Source organism: Schistocerca americana, chromosome 3, assembly GCF_021461395.2.
Source record: "Schistocerca americana isolate TAMUIC-IGC-003095 chromosome 3, iqSchAmer2.1, whole genome shotgun sequence".
NCBI lineage: Eukaryota > Metazoa > Arthropoda > Insecta > Orthoptera > Acrididae > Schistocerca > Schistocerca americana.
The window spans coordinates 922,736,733-922,755,419 of record NC_060121.1 but is presented as its reverse complement, the minus strand read 5'-3'; the positions used below and the strand labels follow the sequence as shown (position 1 = coordinate 922,755,419).

The following is an 18,687-nucleotide window of genomic DNA, read 5'->3' as shown; positions in this document are numbered from 1 at the left end:
ATAGAAACTTCCTACAGGGAAATTAGAGACTTTCGGAGAAAAGAGAAGCAGCAGTGTTAATATCAAAAGCTCATACGAAAAAACAGTTCTAAGGAAAGACGGGAATGCTCAAAGGTGGAAGGAGTATAGTTTGTACAAGGGAGATGAACTTGGAGGCAATATTATAGAAATAAAAGAGGCCGTAGATGAATAAAGGGTGAGGTACATGATACTGCAACAAGTATTTGATAGAGCAGTGAAAGACATAAGTCGAAACGTGGCCCCGAGACAAGACGACATTCTGTCAGACCTACTGATACCCTTTGGAGAGGCAGCCATGACAAACCTCTTCCGTCTGGAGTCCAAGATGTATGAGACAGGAGAAATACCCTCACACTCCAAGACGAATGTAGTAATTCCAATTCTAAAGAAATCAGCTGCTGACAGGTTCAAATGGCTCTGAGCACTATGGGACTTAACATCTGAGGTCATCAGTCCCCTAGAACTTAGAACTACTTAAACCTAACTAACCTAAGGACATCACACACATCCATGCCCGAGGCAGGATTCGAACCTGCGAGCGTAGCAGTCGCGCGGTTCCAGACTGAAGCGCCTAGAACCACTCGGCCACACCGGCCGGCAGCTGCTGACAGATGTCAATATTATCGAACTACCAGTTTAATAAGTAATGGTTGCAAAATACTTACACGAATTCTTTACAGAAGAATGGAAAAATTGATAAAAGCCAACCTCGGGGAAGATCAGTTTGGATTTCGAACAAACTGACCCTACGTCTTATCTTAGAAGATACGTTAAGGAAAAGCAAAGATACGTTAAGGAAAAGCAAACCTACTTTTATGCGATTGTATAATTAGAGAAAGCTTTTGAAAATGTTGATGGAATACTCTCTTTGAAATTCTAAAGGTAGCAGGGGTAAAACACAGGGAGCGAAAGACTATTTACAACTTGTACAGAAACTAGATGCCAGTCATGAGTTGAGGGGCATGAAAAGGATGCAATAATTGAGAAGGGAGTGAGACAAGGTTGTAGCTTATCCCCGATGTTACTCAGTTTGTACATTGAGCGAGCTGTAAAGGAAACGAACGAAAAATCTGGAGAAGGAATTAATGTTCAGGGAGCAGAAATGAAAACGTTGAGGTTTGCCGATGACACTGTAATTCTGTAAGAGACAGCGAAGGACTTGGAAGAGCTGTTGGACAGAATGGACAGTGTCTTGAAAGGTGGGTATAAGGTGAACACCAGCAAAAGCAAAACAAGGATAATGCAATGTAGTCGAATTAAATCAGGTGATACTGAGGGAAGTAGATTAGGAAACTTGACATTTAAAGTAGAAGATGAGTTCTGCTATTTAGGCAGCAAAATACCTGATGATGTCTGAGACAGGGAGGATATAACGTGTAGGCTGGCAATGGCAAGGAAAGCGTTTCGGAAGAAAAGAGATTTAGCATCAAATATAGCTTTAAGTATTACGAAGTCGCCTCTGAATGTATTTGTATGGAGTGTAGCTATGTATGGAAGTGAAACATGGACGACAAGCAGTTCAGACAACAAAGTAATAGAAGCTTTTGAAATGTGGAGCTACAGAAGAATGCTGAATATTGGAAGGGTAGATCACGTAAATAATGAGGTGGTACATAACAAAACTGGGGAGACAAGAAATTTGTGGTAACCTGAGAAGAAAAATGGATCTGTTGACAGGACACTTTCTGAGATATCAAGGGAGCACTAGTTTAGTATTAGAGAGAAGTGTGTCTGTGTGTGGGGGGGATCGTAGATGGAAACAGTAAGCAGATCGAGAAGCATGTATGTTGCAGTAGTTATTCAGAGATAATGAGACTTTCACAGGAGAGAGCAGCATGGAGAGCTGCAACAAAATAGTCCTGAAAACCACAACAACAACTCGTCAGGTGCAGCAGTACTGTTACTGTTGTTTCGACAGAACAGCTTTTCGAGTGAAGTCCTGCTCACCTTGTCCAGAACCACGCTGATTGTCTGCAACTGTGATGCACATTGATGCTTGTGTTTCTTCCACAGATCGCCGTACCAGTACCGGCGTCTAATCCTCTGTCATGGCACTAACACTACTAACAATGCAAATTCTGAACATCATTCGTATAAATCTGGCTGCTTTCAATCACAACAATCCTGCATTTGTATAGAATGGCTTCCACTGATTACCGATAATATTTTCCACTTTTCATTCCACTGTATTCCTTGTTAACTTCTGAGTACAGCGGTTAGGACAGAATATGGAATCCCACAGTGATCCTGTCGGCCTATTGTTGTAGCGTCATTTTGCAAGTTTCTATGCCAGTTCATCGCCGTAAAGGTCGCAGTCTTTCTTTGTCATTATATACACTCCTGGAAATGGAAAAAAGAACACATTGACACCGGTGTGTCAGACCCACCATACTTGCTCCGGACACTGCGAGAGGGCTGTACAAGCAATGGTCACACGCACGGCACAGCGGACACACCAGGAACCGCGGTGTTGGCCGTCGAATGGCGCTAGCTGCGCAGCATTTGTGCACCGCCGCCGTCAGTGTCAGCCGGTTTGCCGTGGCATACGGAGCTCCATCGCAGTCTTCAACACTGGTAGCATGCCGCGACAGCGTGGACGTGAACCGTATGTGCAGTTGACGGACTTTGAGCGAGGGCGTATAGTGGGCATGCGGGAGGCCGGGTGGACGTACCGCCGAATTGCTCAACACGTGGGGCGTGAGGTCTCCACAGTACATCGATGTTGTCGCCAGTGGTCGGCGGAAGGTGCACGTGCCCGTCGACCTGGGACCGGACCGCAGCGACGCACGGATGCACGCCAAAACCGTAGGATCCTACGCAGTGCCGTAGGGGACCGCACCGCCACTTCCCAGCAAATTAGGGACACTGTTGCTCCTGGGGTATCGGCGAGGACCATTCGCAACCGTCTCCATGAAGCTGGGCTACGGTCCCGCACACCGTTAGGCCGTCTTCCGCTCACGCCCCAACATCGTGCAGCCCGCCTCCAGTGGTGTCGCGACAGGCGTGAATGGAGGGACGAATGGAGACGTGTCGTCTTCAGCGATGAGAGTCGCTTCTGCCTTGGTGCCAATGATGGTCGTATGCGTGTTTGGCGCCGTGCAGGTGAGCGCCACAATCAGGACTGCATACGACCGAGGCACACAGGGCCAACACCCGGCATCATGGTGTGGGGAGCGATCTCCTACACTGGCCGTACACCACTGGTGATCGTCGAGGGGACACTGAATAGTGCACGGTACATCCAAACCGTCATCGAACCCATCGTTCTACCATTCCTAGACCAGCAAGGGAACTTGCTGTTCCAACAGGACAATGCACGTCCGCATGTATCCCGTGCCACCCAACGTGCTCTAGAAGGTGTAAGTCAACTACCCTGGCCAGCAAGATCACCGGATCTGTCCCCCATTGAGCATGTTTGGGACTGGATGAAGCGTCGTCTCACGCGGTCTGCACGTCCAGCACGTACGCTGGTCCAACTGAGGCGCCAGGTGGAAATGGCATGGCAAGCCGTTCCACAGGACTACATCCAGCATCTCTACGATCGTCTCCATGGGAGAATAGCAGCCTGCATTGCTGCGAAAGGTGGATATACACTGTACTAGTGCCGACATTGTGCATGCTCTGTTGCCTGTGTCTATGTGCCTGTGGCTCTGTCAGTGTGATCATGTGATGTATCTGACCCCAGGAATGTGTCAATAAAGTTTCCCCTTCCTGGGACAATGAATTCACGGTGTTCTTATTTCAATTTCCAGGAGTGTATTTGTGCATGTCTGGGAATGATGTGACATGCAACAAGCGTCAAGGTGGTATGAAGTTTACGTCATGCTTGTATATGCAAACAACTAGCAGTTCACGCTAACCACTGCGTACTTGCATGTAGTTCGGAGTACCGCCCTCTACATTCTATGTACAATGACAGATTACACAGAGGTTTTCTCATTCAGTAATCGCACTTTGAAGTTGGTTGGTTGTGAGATGATCATGTGGAGCCTCCTGTAAGGAGAAGGAACGGCTACCAGCTCGTCAGAATTCGGCAGCTGTAGGATCATAACCAAATGAGACCAGGCAGTGCTGGTCGCGTTGTCTGGGATCCCACAACTGCCGTGTGAATGTGGAATCTATAGGTTCAGGACGGCTGTACTCGACACCACACACGATCTCAACAGCCCCATGCAACTAACGCCCGAGACGATAGTGTTATCATTGTGTGGGACAAGTGTGGAATCCTCATACTTCACATCAATTATTACATTTGGTGATCTGAATCATTTATTTTTCAAACACAACAGTTAAATGACAGCTATTTATTTCACAGAACACTTATGATCACAGGTGAATACAAACATATGTGTTTTCTTCTTCCTTAGCACTCCGGCTACTTTCCTAACTTGTAACAGTTACGTCATTCCATTTGGCACTCCAGCGTCAGCTTCACTTTCCACACTCGCCTCCACTCCCCTCGTTCCAAACATAACTGAAGAACTCTCAAATATATAGATACAGAACGAAGTGAAAATAAGAGCGTAAGGGGAGCAATGACACAAGCGTACTTTGGAAGTAAAATTTTGTCATTCGAATTGACTAAAAGTCTTAAAAGGTTTAGGTGTTACGCAAAACCAGTTAGCGGTAGTAAATCATCTACGCAGCCTCTTAGTGACCACATAGCACATAAAAGGAAGATAACAGGAAGAAGGCCGAAATAATGAATTCGGTTTTCCGAAATTGTTTCATCGTGGTAGATCGTAGTACGGTTCCTCCTTTCAATGATCGTACGAACTTCGAGATGGCAGATATTGTCCTAAGCGATCGCGGAATAGAAAAGCAATTATAGTTGCTTCGTAGTGGAAAGGCATCAGGACCAGATGAGGTACGTGTTAAGTTCCCACAAAGATTACGCGAAAGAAACCGCTACACTTCTAGCAGCACTTTATCGTAGTTCGCAGGAGCAACAAAGGCTACCTAACGACTGGAAAAAAGAGCAGGTCATTCCCACGTTCAAGAAGGGTAATAGGACAGATGCAATAATTATAGTCTTTATACCATTGACATCAATCTGATGTAGAACAATGAAACATGGTCAAAGGTCACGTAATCACGTTTTTGGAGAGCGAAAATCTTGTCTATGGAAATCAACATGGATTCCGCGAACAGATTTTGCGCGACTCAGTTCGGACTGTTGCTCCATCAGACCCACAGCGCTGTAGAAATCGGCGTTTAGGTTGATCCCCTGTTCCTCGACTTCAGCAAGGCATTTCACTCCGTCTCGCACTGCCGTTTAGTCAAAGAAATAAGAGATTACCGAATATTGGACGAGATATGCGACTGTATACAAGACTTCCTTGCGTATCGAACTCAACACGCCGCTCTTGGCAGAGCAAAATCGACAGATGTAACGCTTACTCCGGGAGTACCCCAAGGAAGTGTGATAGCATCGTTACACTTTACAATTTATATAAATAATCTAATACAAATCCCAGGAAGCTCTTTAAAACTGTTCGCAGATAACGCAGTTATCTGTAACAAAGTAGGAACGCCAGAAGACAGTATCGATTTGCATAATTACGTGCAGAAGATTGATGAATGGTGTAGTCTAAGGCAATAAATGTAACATATTGCGCATACACTATTGATGACGAATTTCTGAAAACAGAATTTACCGTAAAATGTCTCTAGGGATAGCTAGCCAGAGCGACCTTAAGTGAAATGATCACATAAAACAAATAACAGGAAAAGTAGACGCCAGACTGAGATTCGTAAAAAGAATCTTCAGGAAATGTAACTCATCGACGAAAGAAGCGGGTTGTAAGGTCCTTGTTCAACTGATTCCTGAATATTTTTCCTCAGTCTGGGACTCTTACCAGGTACCACTGATAGAAGAGATAGAGAAGGTCCATCGAAAAGAGACGCGTTTCGTCATGGGATATTTTAGTCCGTGCGAGCATTACGGGAATGCTAAACACACTGCAATGGCAGACGCTAGTTAGTTAGTTGGTTGAGTGTTCCATTGATCAATCGCATGGTACGGAAGCCATTATGATGTGGGATGTGTCAAGAACACAAGAAATGCACGTATGATACAAGATTTTTTAGTATACGAGGTGCAACAATAAAGTAATGAGACTGATTTTCTTTGCAAGATGTGGCAACCCTGCAGGCTTGCGTAGGCACAATATCTTTGGTCTATAACAACGAGTCAAAATTTCATAGAGTGGCTATAGGTCCGCATTGTTTGAAGCAAATTGAAGTTCTGGCCGCCATGTTTTCTTTAGTCAAGGCATTCGTCTGCTGTGTCCTGCCCCCTTGTAACTGCGTTTGACTTACTTGAAATAGCCCATACTAGCTTTATTTTTTCTAAAACAAGCAATAGACAGCAGTGATTTCAGTGTACACTGACAGCAAAAAGGGATGTTTTTGTCGAAATATGGCTAAACTTTTCGATGTAGATAACACTACAAGACAACTCAAATAAGTCTGTCCATCCACTATAACGTTACTTGTTACCCATAAATTAATGCAATTAGAGCAGGTACCATCAGAATATTACGGCGAAACTTCTAAACATGCTGTGGTTAACTATTAGAAACAGTAACGGGCGCAGAAATGCGATATTTTTGTCGCTATTTCAAAGTAAACAGTCAAAGCCTCAAAAACCAGTACACTGCGAACGAGAAATTATTTGAAATATGTGTTACAAGCAGTTAACACAAGCATAGCAATTCAATAACAAAGTCGAAGCGTTCTTGGGTGGGGTAATTTCACAAATTTTCGTAAGTAGCTGTATGCCTTGGCAGAATAAAGTGTAGGGTCAGGGCAAATTTCCTTATTTGCTGAGAATAATGGCATACTTTAGCACTGCACTGAAGTTCCAATAGCTCCTTCAACAAACCAACTACATGTTCACTGTTTAACATATCAGAAACTGAACTACATAGCCTTCTTCTCAAACCAGCAATTAAAGTCTGTAACTGCACTATTCTTCTTTTGTGTCGTACACTAAGTTGCTTCATTTGCTTTATCCGCTTCTTTAGTCGCACATTCTGTGCTTGTACTCTGTTATATTGTGTTTTCAACTTCTTAGGGCTTGGTAGACAGTAATTGTGGTCAGCAGAAACAGATGTGGGTCCGACAGGCACTGAAAGAATGTACACTCCTGGAAATTGAAATAAGAACACCGTGAATTCATTGTTCCAGGAAGGGGAAACTTTATTGACACATTCCTGGGGTCAGATACATCACATGATCACACTGACAGAGCCACAGGCACATAGACACAGGCGACAGAGCATGCACAATGTCGGCACTAGTACAGTGTATATCCACCTTTCGCAGCAATGCAGGCTGCTATTCTCCCATGGAGACGATCGTAGAGATGCTGGATGTAGTCCTGTGGAACGGCTTGCCATGCCATTTCCACCTGGCTCCTCAGTTGGACCAGCGTTCGTGCTGGACGTGCAGACCGCGTGAGACGACGCTTCATCCAGTCCCAAACATGCTCAATGGGGGACAGATCCGGAGATCTTGCTGACCAGGGTAGTTGACTTACACCTTCTAGAGCACGTTGGGTGGCACGGGATACATGCGGACGTGCATTGTCCTGTTGGAACAGCAAGTTCCCTTGCTGGTCTAGGAATGGTAGAACGATGGGTTCGATGACGGTTTGGATGTACCGTGCACTATTCAGTGTCCCCTCGACGATCACCAGTGGTGTACGGCCAGTGTAGGAGATCGCTCCCCACACCATGATGCCGGGTGTTGGCCCTGTGTGCCTCGGTCGTATGCAGTCCTGATTGTGGCGCTCACCTGCACGGCGCCAAACACGCATACAACCATCATTGGCACCAAGGCAGAAGCGACTCTCATCGCTAAAGACGACACGTCTCCATTCGTCCCTCCATTCACGCCTGTCGCGACACCACTGGAGGCGGGCTGCACGATGTTGGGGCGTGAGCGGAAGACGGCCTAACGGTGTGCGGGACCGTAGCCCAGCTTCATGGAGACGGTTGCGAATGGTCCTCGCCGATACCCCAGGAGCAACAGTGTCCCTAATTTGCTGGGAAGTGGCGGTGCGGTCCCCTACGGCACTGCGTAGGATCCTACGGTCTTGGCGTGCATCCGTGCGTCACTGCGGTCCGGTCCCAGGTCGACGGGCACGTGCACCTTCCGCCGACCACTGGCGACAACATCGGTGTACTGTGGAGACCTCACGCCCCACGTGTTGAGCAATTCGGCGGTACGTCCACCCGACCTCCCGCATGCCCACTATACGCCCTCGCTCAAAGTCCGTCAACTGCACATACGGTTCACGTCCACACTGTCGCGGCATGCTACCAGTGTTAAAGACTGCGATGGAGCTCCGTATGCCACGGCAAACTGGCTGACACTGACGGCGGCGGTGCACAAATGCTGCGCAGCTAGCGCCATTCGACGGCCAACACCGCGGTTCCTGGTGTGTCCGCTGTGCCGTGCGTGTGATCATTGCTTGTACAGCCCTCTCGCAGTGTCCGGAGCAAGTATGGTGGGTCTGACACACCGGTGTCAATGTGTTCTTTTTTCCATTTCCAGGAGTGTAGTTACATCATAAGTTTAAAACAGAGTTACACCATAAGATTATAATAGAAAGTATGTAATTCAAAGTAATAAGAACACGGAGTAAAATTAAATTATTGACTTACTTTGTGCTAATGATGTCACTGTAATAACACTATCTTGCAAATTGTCGAAAGATCGCTTTCTGGGTTGTGGTCGTAATACTTTATCTTGCTTTTGTAAATGTGGTGGAAAGTTAAAGATAGTAGGTACTGGTTTTGACAAAAGGCGCCTCTGGACATTTGTGTGGTACATATATTTCTCTTCAAAATGATCTGAACAGAGGTAACTGGCTGTAGTAGGAAACCAGTTTTCTCGCTTCATATTTATAACCCATCTTTTTGTAATTTCCTTATCTTTTAAAGGAAATCTGTAATCAACGATAAATAAATTACTTCCTGCATTTGTCTTAAGCATAATTACAGTTCCAATGCAAATGACTCTTTAATAAACATTAAAAAACGTGTGTCGTATTTCGGTACTAATATACTTACTTATAATATGGAATATTTGTTGTTTTATCGCTGCGATTTGTGCAGTTGAACGCTGAACACACTGCAGGCATGTTGACTTTATATTTTGTAACAAAAAAGTCAACTGACTGATGACCATAGATGTTAAGTCCCGTAGTGCTCAGAGCCATTTGAACCAGAAAAAAGTCAACTAGAAAAGTTAAATATTGCAGTAATATCACAACAGCTGACACACTTCCAACACAAACAACAGTAACGCTTTCCTAATGTTTTGACTAAGGAGAACATGGCGGCCGAGTTAGCGTTGGTTGCCGCTAGGAGCGCTGTAACTAGTATCTTAGCCACTCTATGAAATTTTAACTCGTTGGTCTATAAACTGCTTCTAGTCCAAGCGGCACATCGATGCAACTGCTCAGTCGTGAGTTGTGCTGTAATAAGTTAACACGTACGGAAAATGCGACGATGAGTTAGGCACCACAAACTATGAGCAGTACCATTATTGCGGCTTCCCTTGAGGTGGCAACGGGAAGAGGCACAGCGGCAGTTGTGCACCCAGCAACAGCTGTGTCATCACAATATCACCAAGTGCTTTTTTTCTTTTTTTTTTTTTTTTTTTTTTTTTTCAAGCCAGTCTTGGTTGTACGAAAAGCATCACGATGGATGGATCAGTGTATAGGCGCTCCAAGAAGAATGAACATCGTGAGATTGCTTTCGTAATTGTCTGTGCCTGATAAGATGGTATGTAGTGCCGTACGAAATACAACATGCCCACCCCTGTTTCATGCAGCCAGTAATTTTGACAGAAGGTGTCAATTTCTGACGTGTTAAGGTCAGTGACTGTGCCCCATCTTTGAGGTCTCCCTATCGTTACCTTTCAACAAGATAACGCGAGACCACACATCGCCTGTGGTGTCCTGCGATATGTTGTACGTGGGATGTTCCACTGTTGCCACGGCCGGCATGTTCTCGAGATCTCTCACTCATTAAAAATATATGTTTATCGGTTACTGAGGGACTGGCCCTCCACCATTCGTCAGCCACTACGATCGATGAACTCTGACGTAGAATTGAAACAGAACTGAATGACAAACCACTGTCTGTTACTGAATTCTCAGTTCCGCTTGATATTCAGCCTAACTGCAGCCAGTGTAGGGGTCAGAGGTGGCAGCTGCGTACTAGTTTTCTCAAATTTAAATCACCTGCAAATTTAATCATGCATTCTTCCTACTATACTGCGTACACTAAGTATTTTTTTTAATTTGCTGTCATTTCTAAACCAGCAACCAAACCGTTATTAAAGACTTGAGTCCTATGGTTAACGACAGGTGTTTAGCTGAGCCAGGCGGGAGCTGGTTCTAACTTGTACAGACTGTCACGAAATTGGTTATAAATCAAGAATTTTCTGTATCATTCTAGAGCAAGCATGGGCAGCCTTTGGTGAGCAGCAGTCCTGATTCACAAAACTTACCTAAGTTCGCAGGCCACCTTGTCACGACGTGACATCAGCCCCCTAGGGCATGAAGTCAAAACTACAGCGTCCGTAAGATTTATGTTTATGGGGTAATGCACCGATATGAATGGTACCCCTCTCCCGACACGCAACACCAACAAATTATGCCTAAAAAAACGCGTTTTTGAGAATATATTCATTTTACGTCCACCAGGGACTTCTGTGGGCCTGACTGAAATCAATCGCGGGCCGGACGTGCCCTCGGGTCGCCGGTTTCCCACTCGTGTTCTAGATCGTCAGTGGTCGTACTTCATGCAAAAATAAAAAGTAACAGACAACTCGCAATTTATTTACGATAACCATCATCATATCAAGGTTGCAGAACATATGAAGAACTGGTGCAATACCAAAAAATGTCCGTCACCTAATAACTATCTTACAGTATGACAATGGGGACGCTCTTCTCAAGTGATCTGTGATCTTGGTCAGGTGATTGTTATTATGATCGAAACTGGTTACTTCTGGTAGGATGTAAACAGACTGCGGATTGGATTGTTACTTTCTGTTTTTCTTATCAATCGTTAAATATTTCGCCAAAGCATTGAACGCGTTGCACAGTGAATTCATAAAGCTTAGACGACTTGGTCAGGTGATGCTTATTATAATCGAAACTTGCTATCCCTAATAGAATATAGACAGACTGTGAATTGGACTGTTACTTTTTATTTTTATTACAAATCATTAAATATTTCCTTAAGACAATGAATGTGTTGTAATTTACTGTGAATTCATAAAGCTTAGACCGCTATATAGCGGCGACATTTTCCGTGGGATTATGCCATACAGTAAACCAGCGACACAAATCTGTTGGGAAAGTGTGTCCTATATTAGATAAGTTATGCCTGGAGTTCACAGATATCCGTTGAGAGGTAGACAGACCTTCTGTAAAAGCGCATTGGCTGAAATTCAAATTAGTGAAAGAAACCTGAAACAGAATCGCTAAAACGGTTCTAAAGGAACTATATTATAACCTTAATTTAGACAATTTCTAGTCCTGCGGTTTTACTCAGCATCCAACATGATTTGGTGCGACAGTACAGCAACAAGTGTTTTAGGTGAGCATTGTTGACAATGTAAAGCGAACAGTCGCTGTGGAAAATATTGCGGCACAAGTTTATAATAGTGTATAGCAGAAAATCAAAGCGGGGCAGAACAAGTAAAAATAAAGCAGTTGGGGCAATTACTGATGTGCAAAACGTTTAATAAAGCAGCGATAAAGAGCTATCTTCAAAAACACAAACCACTTTATACCAGTGATCTATTATTTTCAGAAGGAAAGACGGAAGATTTAACGTTCACATCGAGGTCACTAGAGACGGAGCACAGGCTCGGAATGTTTTAGCTGGCAATGTGTGCGATACTTAACTTACGTGTCACCTTTCCTCTGTTAGTGCATTTATAATTACATTAGGCAAAAAATACGTAAATTTAAATACAAATTTACTACTATTTGACGAAATAGAAACATGCAACATCTTAGGTAAATGTGAAAAAAGAACCTTGTGGATCTTTTGTGTGAATAATAACCAAGTTTGTGTGAATAATAACCAAGCAAAATATAAAAAAACTATATCTTATGCACTTCATTAGAAAATTATATACAAAACGCAGGAGAATGGAATCACAAAAACAGGGTAATACAGATAAAAATAGTCCGTAACGTAACAGACCTTCAAAGAACTGGAATACGTAATATTAACAGGAACATGACACAAAGTTCGTGTAAATTGCAGGTGCAGAATATTACGTTGTAAATATAACTGATTGCATGCAAACATAAACAAAATATACACTATCACACACAAATAGTGAACCATACGAGAATAGACTGCATTTCAAATAAACACACGAGCTATTTTTACCAATTAGTCACAGTCATCAGAACTAGTTGACTGACGCAAAGTAAATTTTGTTTTTCTCGTTACCGATACGAAAGTAAATGCAATCCGTTACAAATCTGCTAAAAGCGTCGAAAAAACAATAGATAATAACTTCCTCTCAATAATGGTTTACAACCCTGATCGCACGTGTTGCATAGCTTCTTAGAGCATTCCAGGCAGGCTGGGATTTGGCATTGCACGTATTGGTAGTTCAGTCATGCGTTTCTTCTGGTAGGGACAATATCAGCAGCTCTTACGTTTTTCCAGCAGGTCATTTCGAACTGGTCCCCTCAGTGACTGAGCTGGTTCATCGTTTCGTCTGTTTTGTGACCATCATCATCTTTCTCATTATATCCACAATAATTGCTCGTAAATGGTCTGATAAATTTGTCTGGAACCGTTGTTTCATGTGCGGTTTTATGAGTGAGAGGCCCAATGCTTCCACAAATGAAATTCTAACGACGCAGCTTTGTCCTTGATATAATTGTGCAACTGACTGACACCAAATGATAGAAAATAGGCAGTGGCCACCTTCTAGTCTATTATACGGATAACTGCTGCATTTCATGTCGAGGGTATCTACACGCTACACCTGACTTCGTTACATTGTGAAACGAAATGGTTTCGGATTTCTCATTCCCTTATTCGACGAAATGTCCGCAGCTAGTGGTCGTGCGGTAGCGTTCTCGCTTCCCACGCCCGGGTTCGATTCCCGGCGGAGTCAGGGATTTTCTCGGCCTCGTGATGACTGGGTGTTGTGTGATGTCCTTAGGTTAGTTAGGTTTAAGTAGTTCTAAGTTCTGGGGGACTGATACCATAGATGTTAAGTCCCATAGTGCTCAGAGCCCTTTTTTTTTAATCGACGAAATAATCAGGGTGCACGGTAGATGAGAGAATCACAGACTTGTTTCTCTTTGGTGTATAGGAAAGAAGTGTCAGCTCTTTGGTGAATCCGTAAATGCTTGAACCGAGTGCTTTCATTCTATCTGGGAGAAATTCCCTGGTGTTGCGTGAACTTTCCCGGCGTAGTAACTAATTATATTCATTTAGGCTCTCCAACCGGAACATACCGTCATCTTGATACTATATTTCGTCCGTCCACCTGGACGCCATTTCAAGTCAGCAAGTCGTTTCACGAACTTGACGGAATTAACATCAAACCGGACTCGCAGACATTTAAGGAGGAAGATATCCTCGACTGGGACCGAAGTTCTAGCGCGCGAGGCGCTTCTCCTTCTGACATGATGGTTTGGGGAGAGAATATACTTGGCTTTATGTTATTGCTTGACATTGTGCTCTTTTTCCTTTTTTGTGATTTTTTATTATTTTTTATATTAAAATAAAAGAAAGATTAAAGGATAGTGAGAGGGACAGTGAGAGAAATGGAAAACGAACGGCCTAAGTGACTGGCCGGTGGTTTCAGCTAGAGTCTCCGCTACTGTGGTGATGGCCTCGCATGGTTTTCGTTACTAAAACTGGGGGCGTTTGTTTTCGCGTTGTTGACGTGCAATGGCTTCCATGGCTTCCTGAGCTTCGGGATCCACCTTCCTCCTACCAGACCGGAACTCTTCCTTCACCCATGGGTCTATAATGTCTACTAGGTCGTCCCATTGAGATGGCGTGAAGATGGGGTGTGAATTGATCAAGGCTAACTCTTTCTTCGTGAGCGCTTCCATCAACGCGTCACCGGTATCTGTATGTGCGAAGGGGGATCGGTCGATGGGGGAGGGGAGGTATAGGTTGGTCTGGCGGGGTAAAGGGGTATGGTTGATCTGAGTAGGGGTATGTCCCGTTCGTCAGTGATGCGGCAATGTTCTTCAGGATGACCTGCACGTTACTCACTCCGAGGAACGGTAAGCACAGCCTCCTCTTCTTCGTTGGCTTCTCAGCTTGCGAGGAGTCAGGAGGCGCCGTAGCTTGTTGCTGCCACCTTGGAGGGGGGCAGCCCAGGCGGCACATCGTCAGTTTCCATTGGCGCCGCCTCCTGCATTGTTGTAGGGGGCGGAGCGGCGGTTGTCTGCGTGGCCGCATCGACCCCCACAGGTCGACTCACGGGGGTGGGGGGGGCGGGGGGGGGGGGGGCGGCGGCGGGAACCGGCGGCTTCTTCTTGATAGCTCGCAGCTCATCGCGCAGCTGCTGGAGCTGGCGATGCACAGCTGCGAGCTCCTCCTTCAGTGCGGCCCTTTCGGCCGCAAAGGCGGCTTGGAAGCCGGCCATAGCATGGTCGGTGGCGGCTTCAAGGCGGCGCGGCTCGCACCCCTCACCGGAGCGGGGGGGGGGCGGGGCGGCCGTCGTGGCGCTTGACGCCGCCGCAGAGCGTGGTGCGGCGGGCAGACGACGCGACTCTCTGAGGTAGCCGCAGCTACGCGAGTTGGCGGCGTGTGGCCCGCCGCAGTTCGCGCAGCTGCTGGCCACCCCACGAGGCTTCGTGCAACAGCGGGTGTCGTGGGCCGCCGCGCACTTCAAGCACGCGGCGGCGTTCTTGCACTCGCGCGCAATATGCCCCAGCTGCTGGCAGTTGTAGCACTGCAGGCTCTTCCTGTTCCGCTGCGTTCGCTTGCGCTTTGGCTGCCGTTGGCGGCCGCCGTAGAACCCCATCGCATGAATGAGGGCTTCCAATGCGGCGGCAATCTGCTTCCCAGCCATGGCGTTGCGTGCGCGGTGACGATGTGAGTCGACGAACATCAAACCGCCGCGGCGGCTCCTTTATATACAACCTTAGGTCCACTGCGCGTGCGCGAACGTAACTGCCCTCTAGCGCAAAGCACGACAGCGCATCGGTGGTGAAAACTCGTGGAAACGAGAAGTCAATATCAGATACTGTTGACAGCTTTTGATGAATGAAACAAGGACCGTTGTTTTTAATGTCAAACAAAACATAGTTCCAACTTTTACTTAAAGGAGACTCCTCATCTTTGTTTATAATATTGTCAGATAGCCGAATTTCAATAGCTTCTTTCACTACACAATCGCAATAATGCGACGCAGGAGAAACAATTTTTTTTTCCTTTATTGAGATTCGATTCCCCCCAAAGGCGGCGGGCTGGCAGCAGCTTAGTACGCCGCTCTTCAGCCTACAGAAATTGTTTTAAAAAATGAAGACAATAAATAATAAAAGCAGGCGATAAAATCGGTGACTTAATGGTAAAATGGCGGAAAAGTGTGGAACTTAAAACATATAACAAAGGGCTGGCGATGCTAATGAAATACACAAGAAGCAGACAGGTATAACAATAGACAGATAATTAAAAAGCACGGCGACAGTCTGGTTTCTGTTCGCAAGACATATAAAAATGACACCCAGCGACAGCATGATTTCTGTTCCCAACACTTTGGAAAGACGCACAACACTGAATACTCACTTGAACACTGCGCTAAAAAGTTGGCACAGATATGACACACCACAGCCGAGGGCAGATGGGGGGAGCATGGACAGATGATGGGAAAGAAAAGGGAGAAGGAGAGGAAAAACGAAGTGGGGGGGGGGGAGAGGGGAAGGAGCCGACGGTGAACGAGGACTCATAAGGCAAGGGTGGGGGGGGGGGGGGGGGGCTGGGCAGACGCCAGAGGGAGTAGGGAAAGGAAGAGGAGGGGAATGGAAAAGGACCTATATCTCTAACGTCGATCAGGTGTAGAATTTTGGAACACGTATTATGTTCAAGTGTAATGTCTTTTCTGGAGACTAGAAATCTACTCTGTAGGAACCAGCATGGGTTTCGAAAAAGACGGTCGTGTGAAACCCAGCTCGCGCTATTCGTCCACGAGACTCAGTGGGCCATAGACACGGGTTCACAGGTAGATGCCGTGTTTCTTGACTTCCACAAGGCGTTCGATACAGTTCCCCACAGTCGTTTAATGAACAAAGTAAGAGCATATGGTCTATCAGACCAATTGTGTGATTGGATTGAAGAGTTCCTAGATAACAGAACGCAGCATGTCATTCTCAATGGAGAGAAGTCTTCCGAAGTAAGAGTGATTTCAGATGTGCCGCAGGGGAGTGTCATAGGACCGTTGCTATTCACAATATACATAAATGACCTTGTGGATGACATCGGAAGTTCACTGAGGCTTTTTGCAGATGATGCTGTGGTGTATCGAGAGGTTGTAACAATGGAAAATTGTACTGAAATGCAGGAGGATCTGCAGCGAATTGACGCATGGTGCAGGGAATGGCAGTTGAATCTCAATGTAGACAAGTGTAATGTGCTGCGAATACACAGAAAGATAGATCTCTTATCATTTAGCTACAAAATAGCAAGTCAGCAACTGGAAGCAGTTAATTCCATAAATTATCTGGGAGTACGCATTAGGAGTGATTTAAAATGGAATGATCATATAAAGTTGATCGTCGGTAAAGCAGATGCCAGACTGAGATTCATTGGAAGAATCCTAAGGAAATGCAATCCGAAAACAAAGGAAGTAGGTTACAGTACGCTTGTTCGCCCACTGCTTGAATACTGCTCAGCAGTGTGGGATCCACACCAGATAGGGTTGATAGAAGAGATAGAGAAGATCCAACGGAGAGCAGCGCGCTTCGTTACAGGATCATTTAGTAATCGTGAAAGCGTTACGGAGATGATAGATAAACTCCAGTGGAAGACTCTGCAGGAGAGATGCTCAGTAGCTCGGTACGGGCTTTTGTTCAACATACCTTCACCGAAGAGTCAAGCAGTATATTGCTCCCTCCTACGTATATCTCGCGAAGAGACCACGAGGATAAAACCAGAGAGATTAGAGCCCACACAGAAGCATACCGACAATCCTTCTTCCCACGAACAATATGAGACTGGAATAGAAGGGAGAACCGATAGAGGTACTCTGGGTACCCTCCACCACACACCGTCAGGTGACTTGCGGAGTATGGATGTAGATGTAGACTCGGGAGGGGGGGGGGGGGGAGAAGGGAGGCAGAGAGAGGGTAGGTGGGGTAGAAACAAGATGGAAGGGGAGGGAAGAGGGACCCCAGTGAAAGGACAGAGGAAAGGAGGGGGAGGTGAGGATCAGAGTTGATAGGAAGGATAAATGGAGTGAGAGAAAGCATCATCCGGGAGGGGGAGTTGACGGAACCACCTTGGGAAAGGAGATGAAGGGTGTAGAGATGGAGGGTAGGGGGGACACAACAGTGAAGGTGCGGCAGAGGGTGGGGGTTGGAGAGGAGAGGAGCAACCAGGGGTTGAGGGGAGTAAAGGCGGCGGGAGGTGTAGAGTATGCAGATATGTTCGAGGATTAGGAGCAGATGGGGGAAAGGAATCACGTTGTAGAGGATCCGCATGGGGGACGGGAGGTGTATACGGAAGGCGAGGCAGAGTGCATGGCGCTCGAGGATCTGGAGGGACTTACGGAATTTGAGGGGACGGATATCCGGGCGTTACTGGCATAACAGAGGATGGGACAGATTAAGGATTTGTAGGTGTGCAGGGTGGTAGAGGGGTTCAACCCTCATGTCTGGCCAGAGAGGAGTTTGAGGAGTCAGAGGTGGTTGTGAGCTTTGGATCCAGGTGAGGTGACGGTCAATGGTGAGGCCAAGGTGGGTGATGGTGTGGGGAGGCAGACAGGACAGGCACAGACGGTAAGGGAGAAATCAAGGAGCCGGAAGGAGCAAGTGGTACGACGTACGATGCTTGCCTGGGTCTTGGAAGGATTGATTTTCAGGAGCCACTGAGAGAAACCATTTGTGTCTCATCGTACAACATATTATGTCCTTCAGTAAGACAAAGTTGTGCAACAGCAGATTTTTCTAGCTGAAATAAACGCATGTGGCCATGGTGCTTCAGCTATTCGACAATATTATAAACAGAGATAAGGAGAAGCCTTAAAGTAAGACATGAAACCCTGTTTTATCTGACAATGGTCTTTCTTTCGGTCATCCAAAGGTGCCAACAGTGTTTGATATAGACTTACCGCTTCCGCGAGTTTACCGTCATGCTTTGCGCTAGAAGGCAGTTACGTTCGTGGACGCGTGGTGGACCCACGGCGTTGTATAAAGCAGCCGCCACTGCGATATGATTTCAGTTCCGGCGAGCTCGTGCCAAAATAACTACCTCATGCGACGGGTTTCTCAACTGAATACGGCAGCTAGGTGAATAGCCAAAATGTTGTGTCAAGATGACGTCGTGTTCCGGTTGGAGAATGAATATCATCAGCTGGAGATTAGTGGCCTGTTTATTCACATGGTCCCAAACATCGTGAGTCCGTTATCCCACAGCCGCTGGGTAA

At 46.0% G+C, this 18,687-nt stretch overlaps 1 protein-coding gene across 1 annotated transcript; it reads right to left on the bottom strand.

The window, feature by feature from the left end:
* Nucleotides 1-14,370: 14,370 nt before the first annotated feature.
* LOC124606539 (atherin-like) lies at nt 14,371-15,117 on the bottom strand. The gene has a single exon (XM_047138524.1). It carries the CDS (start codon nt 15,115-15,117, stop codon nt 14,371-14,373), a length of 747 nt encoding a protein of 248 aa, XP_046994480.1.
* Between the last annotated feature and the right edge of the window lie 3,570 nt (nt 15,118-18,687).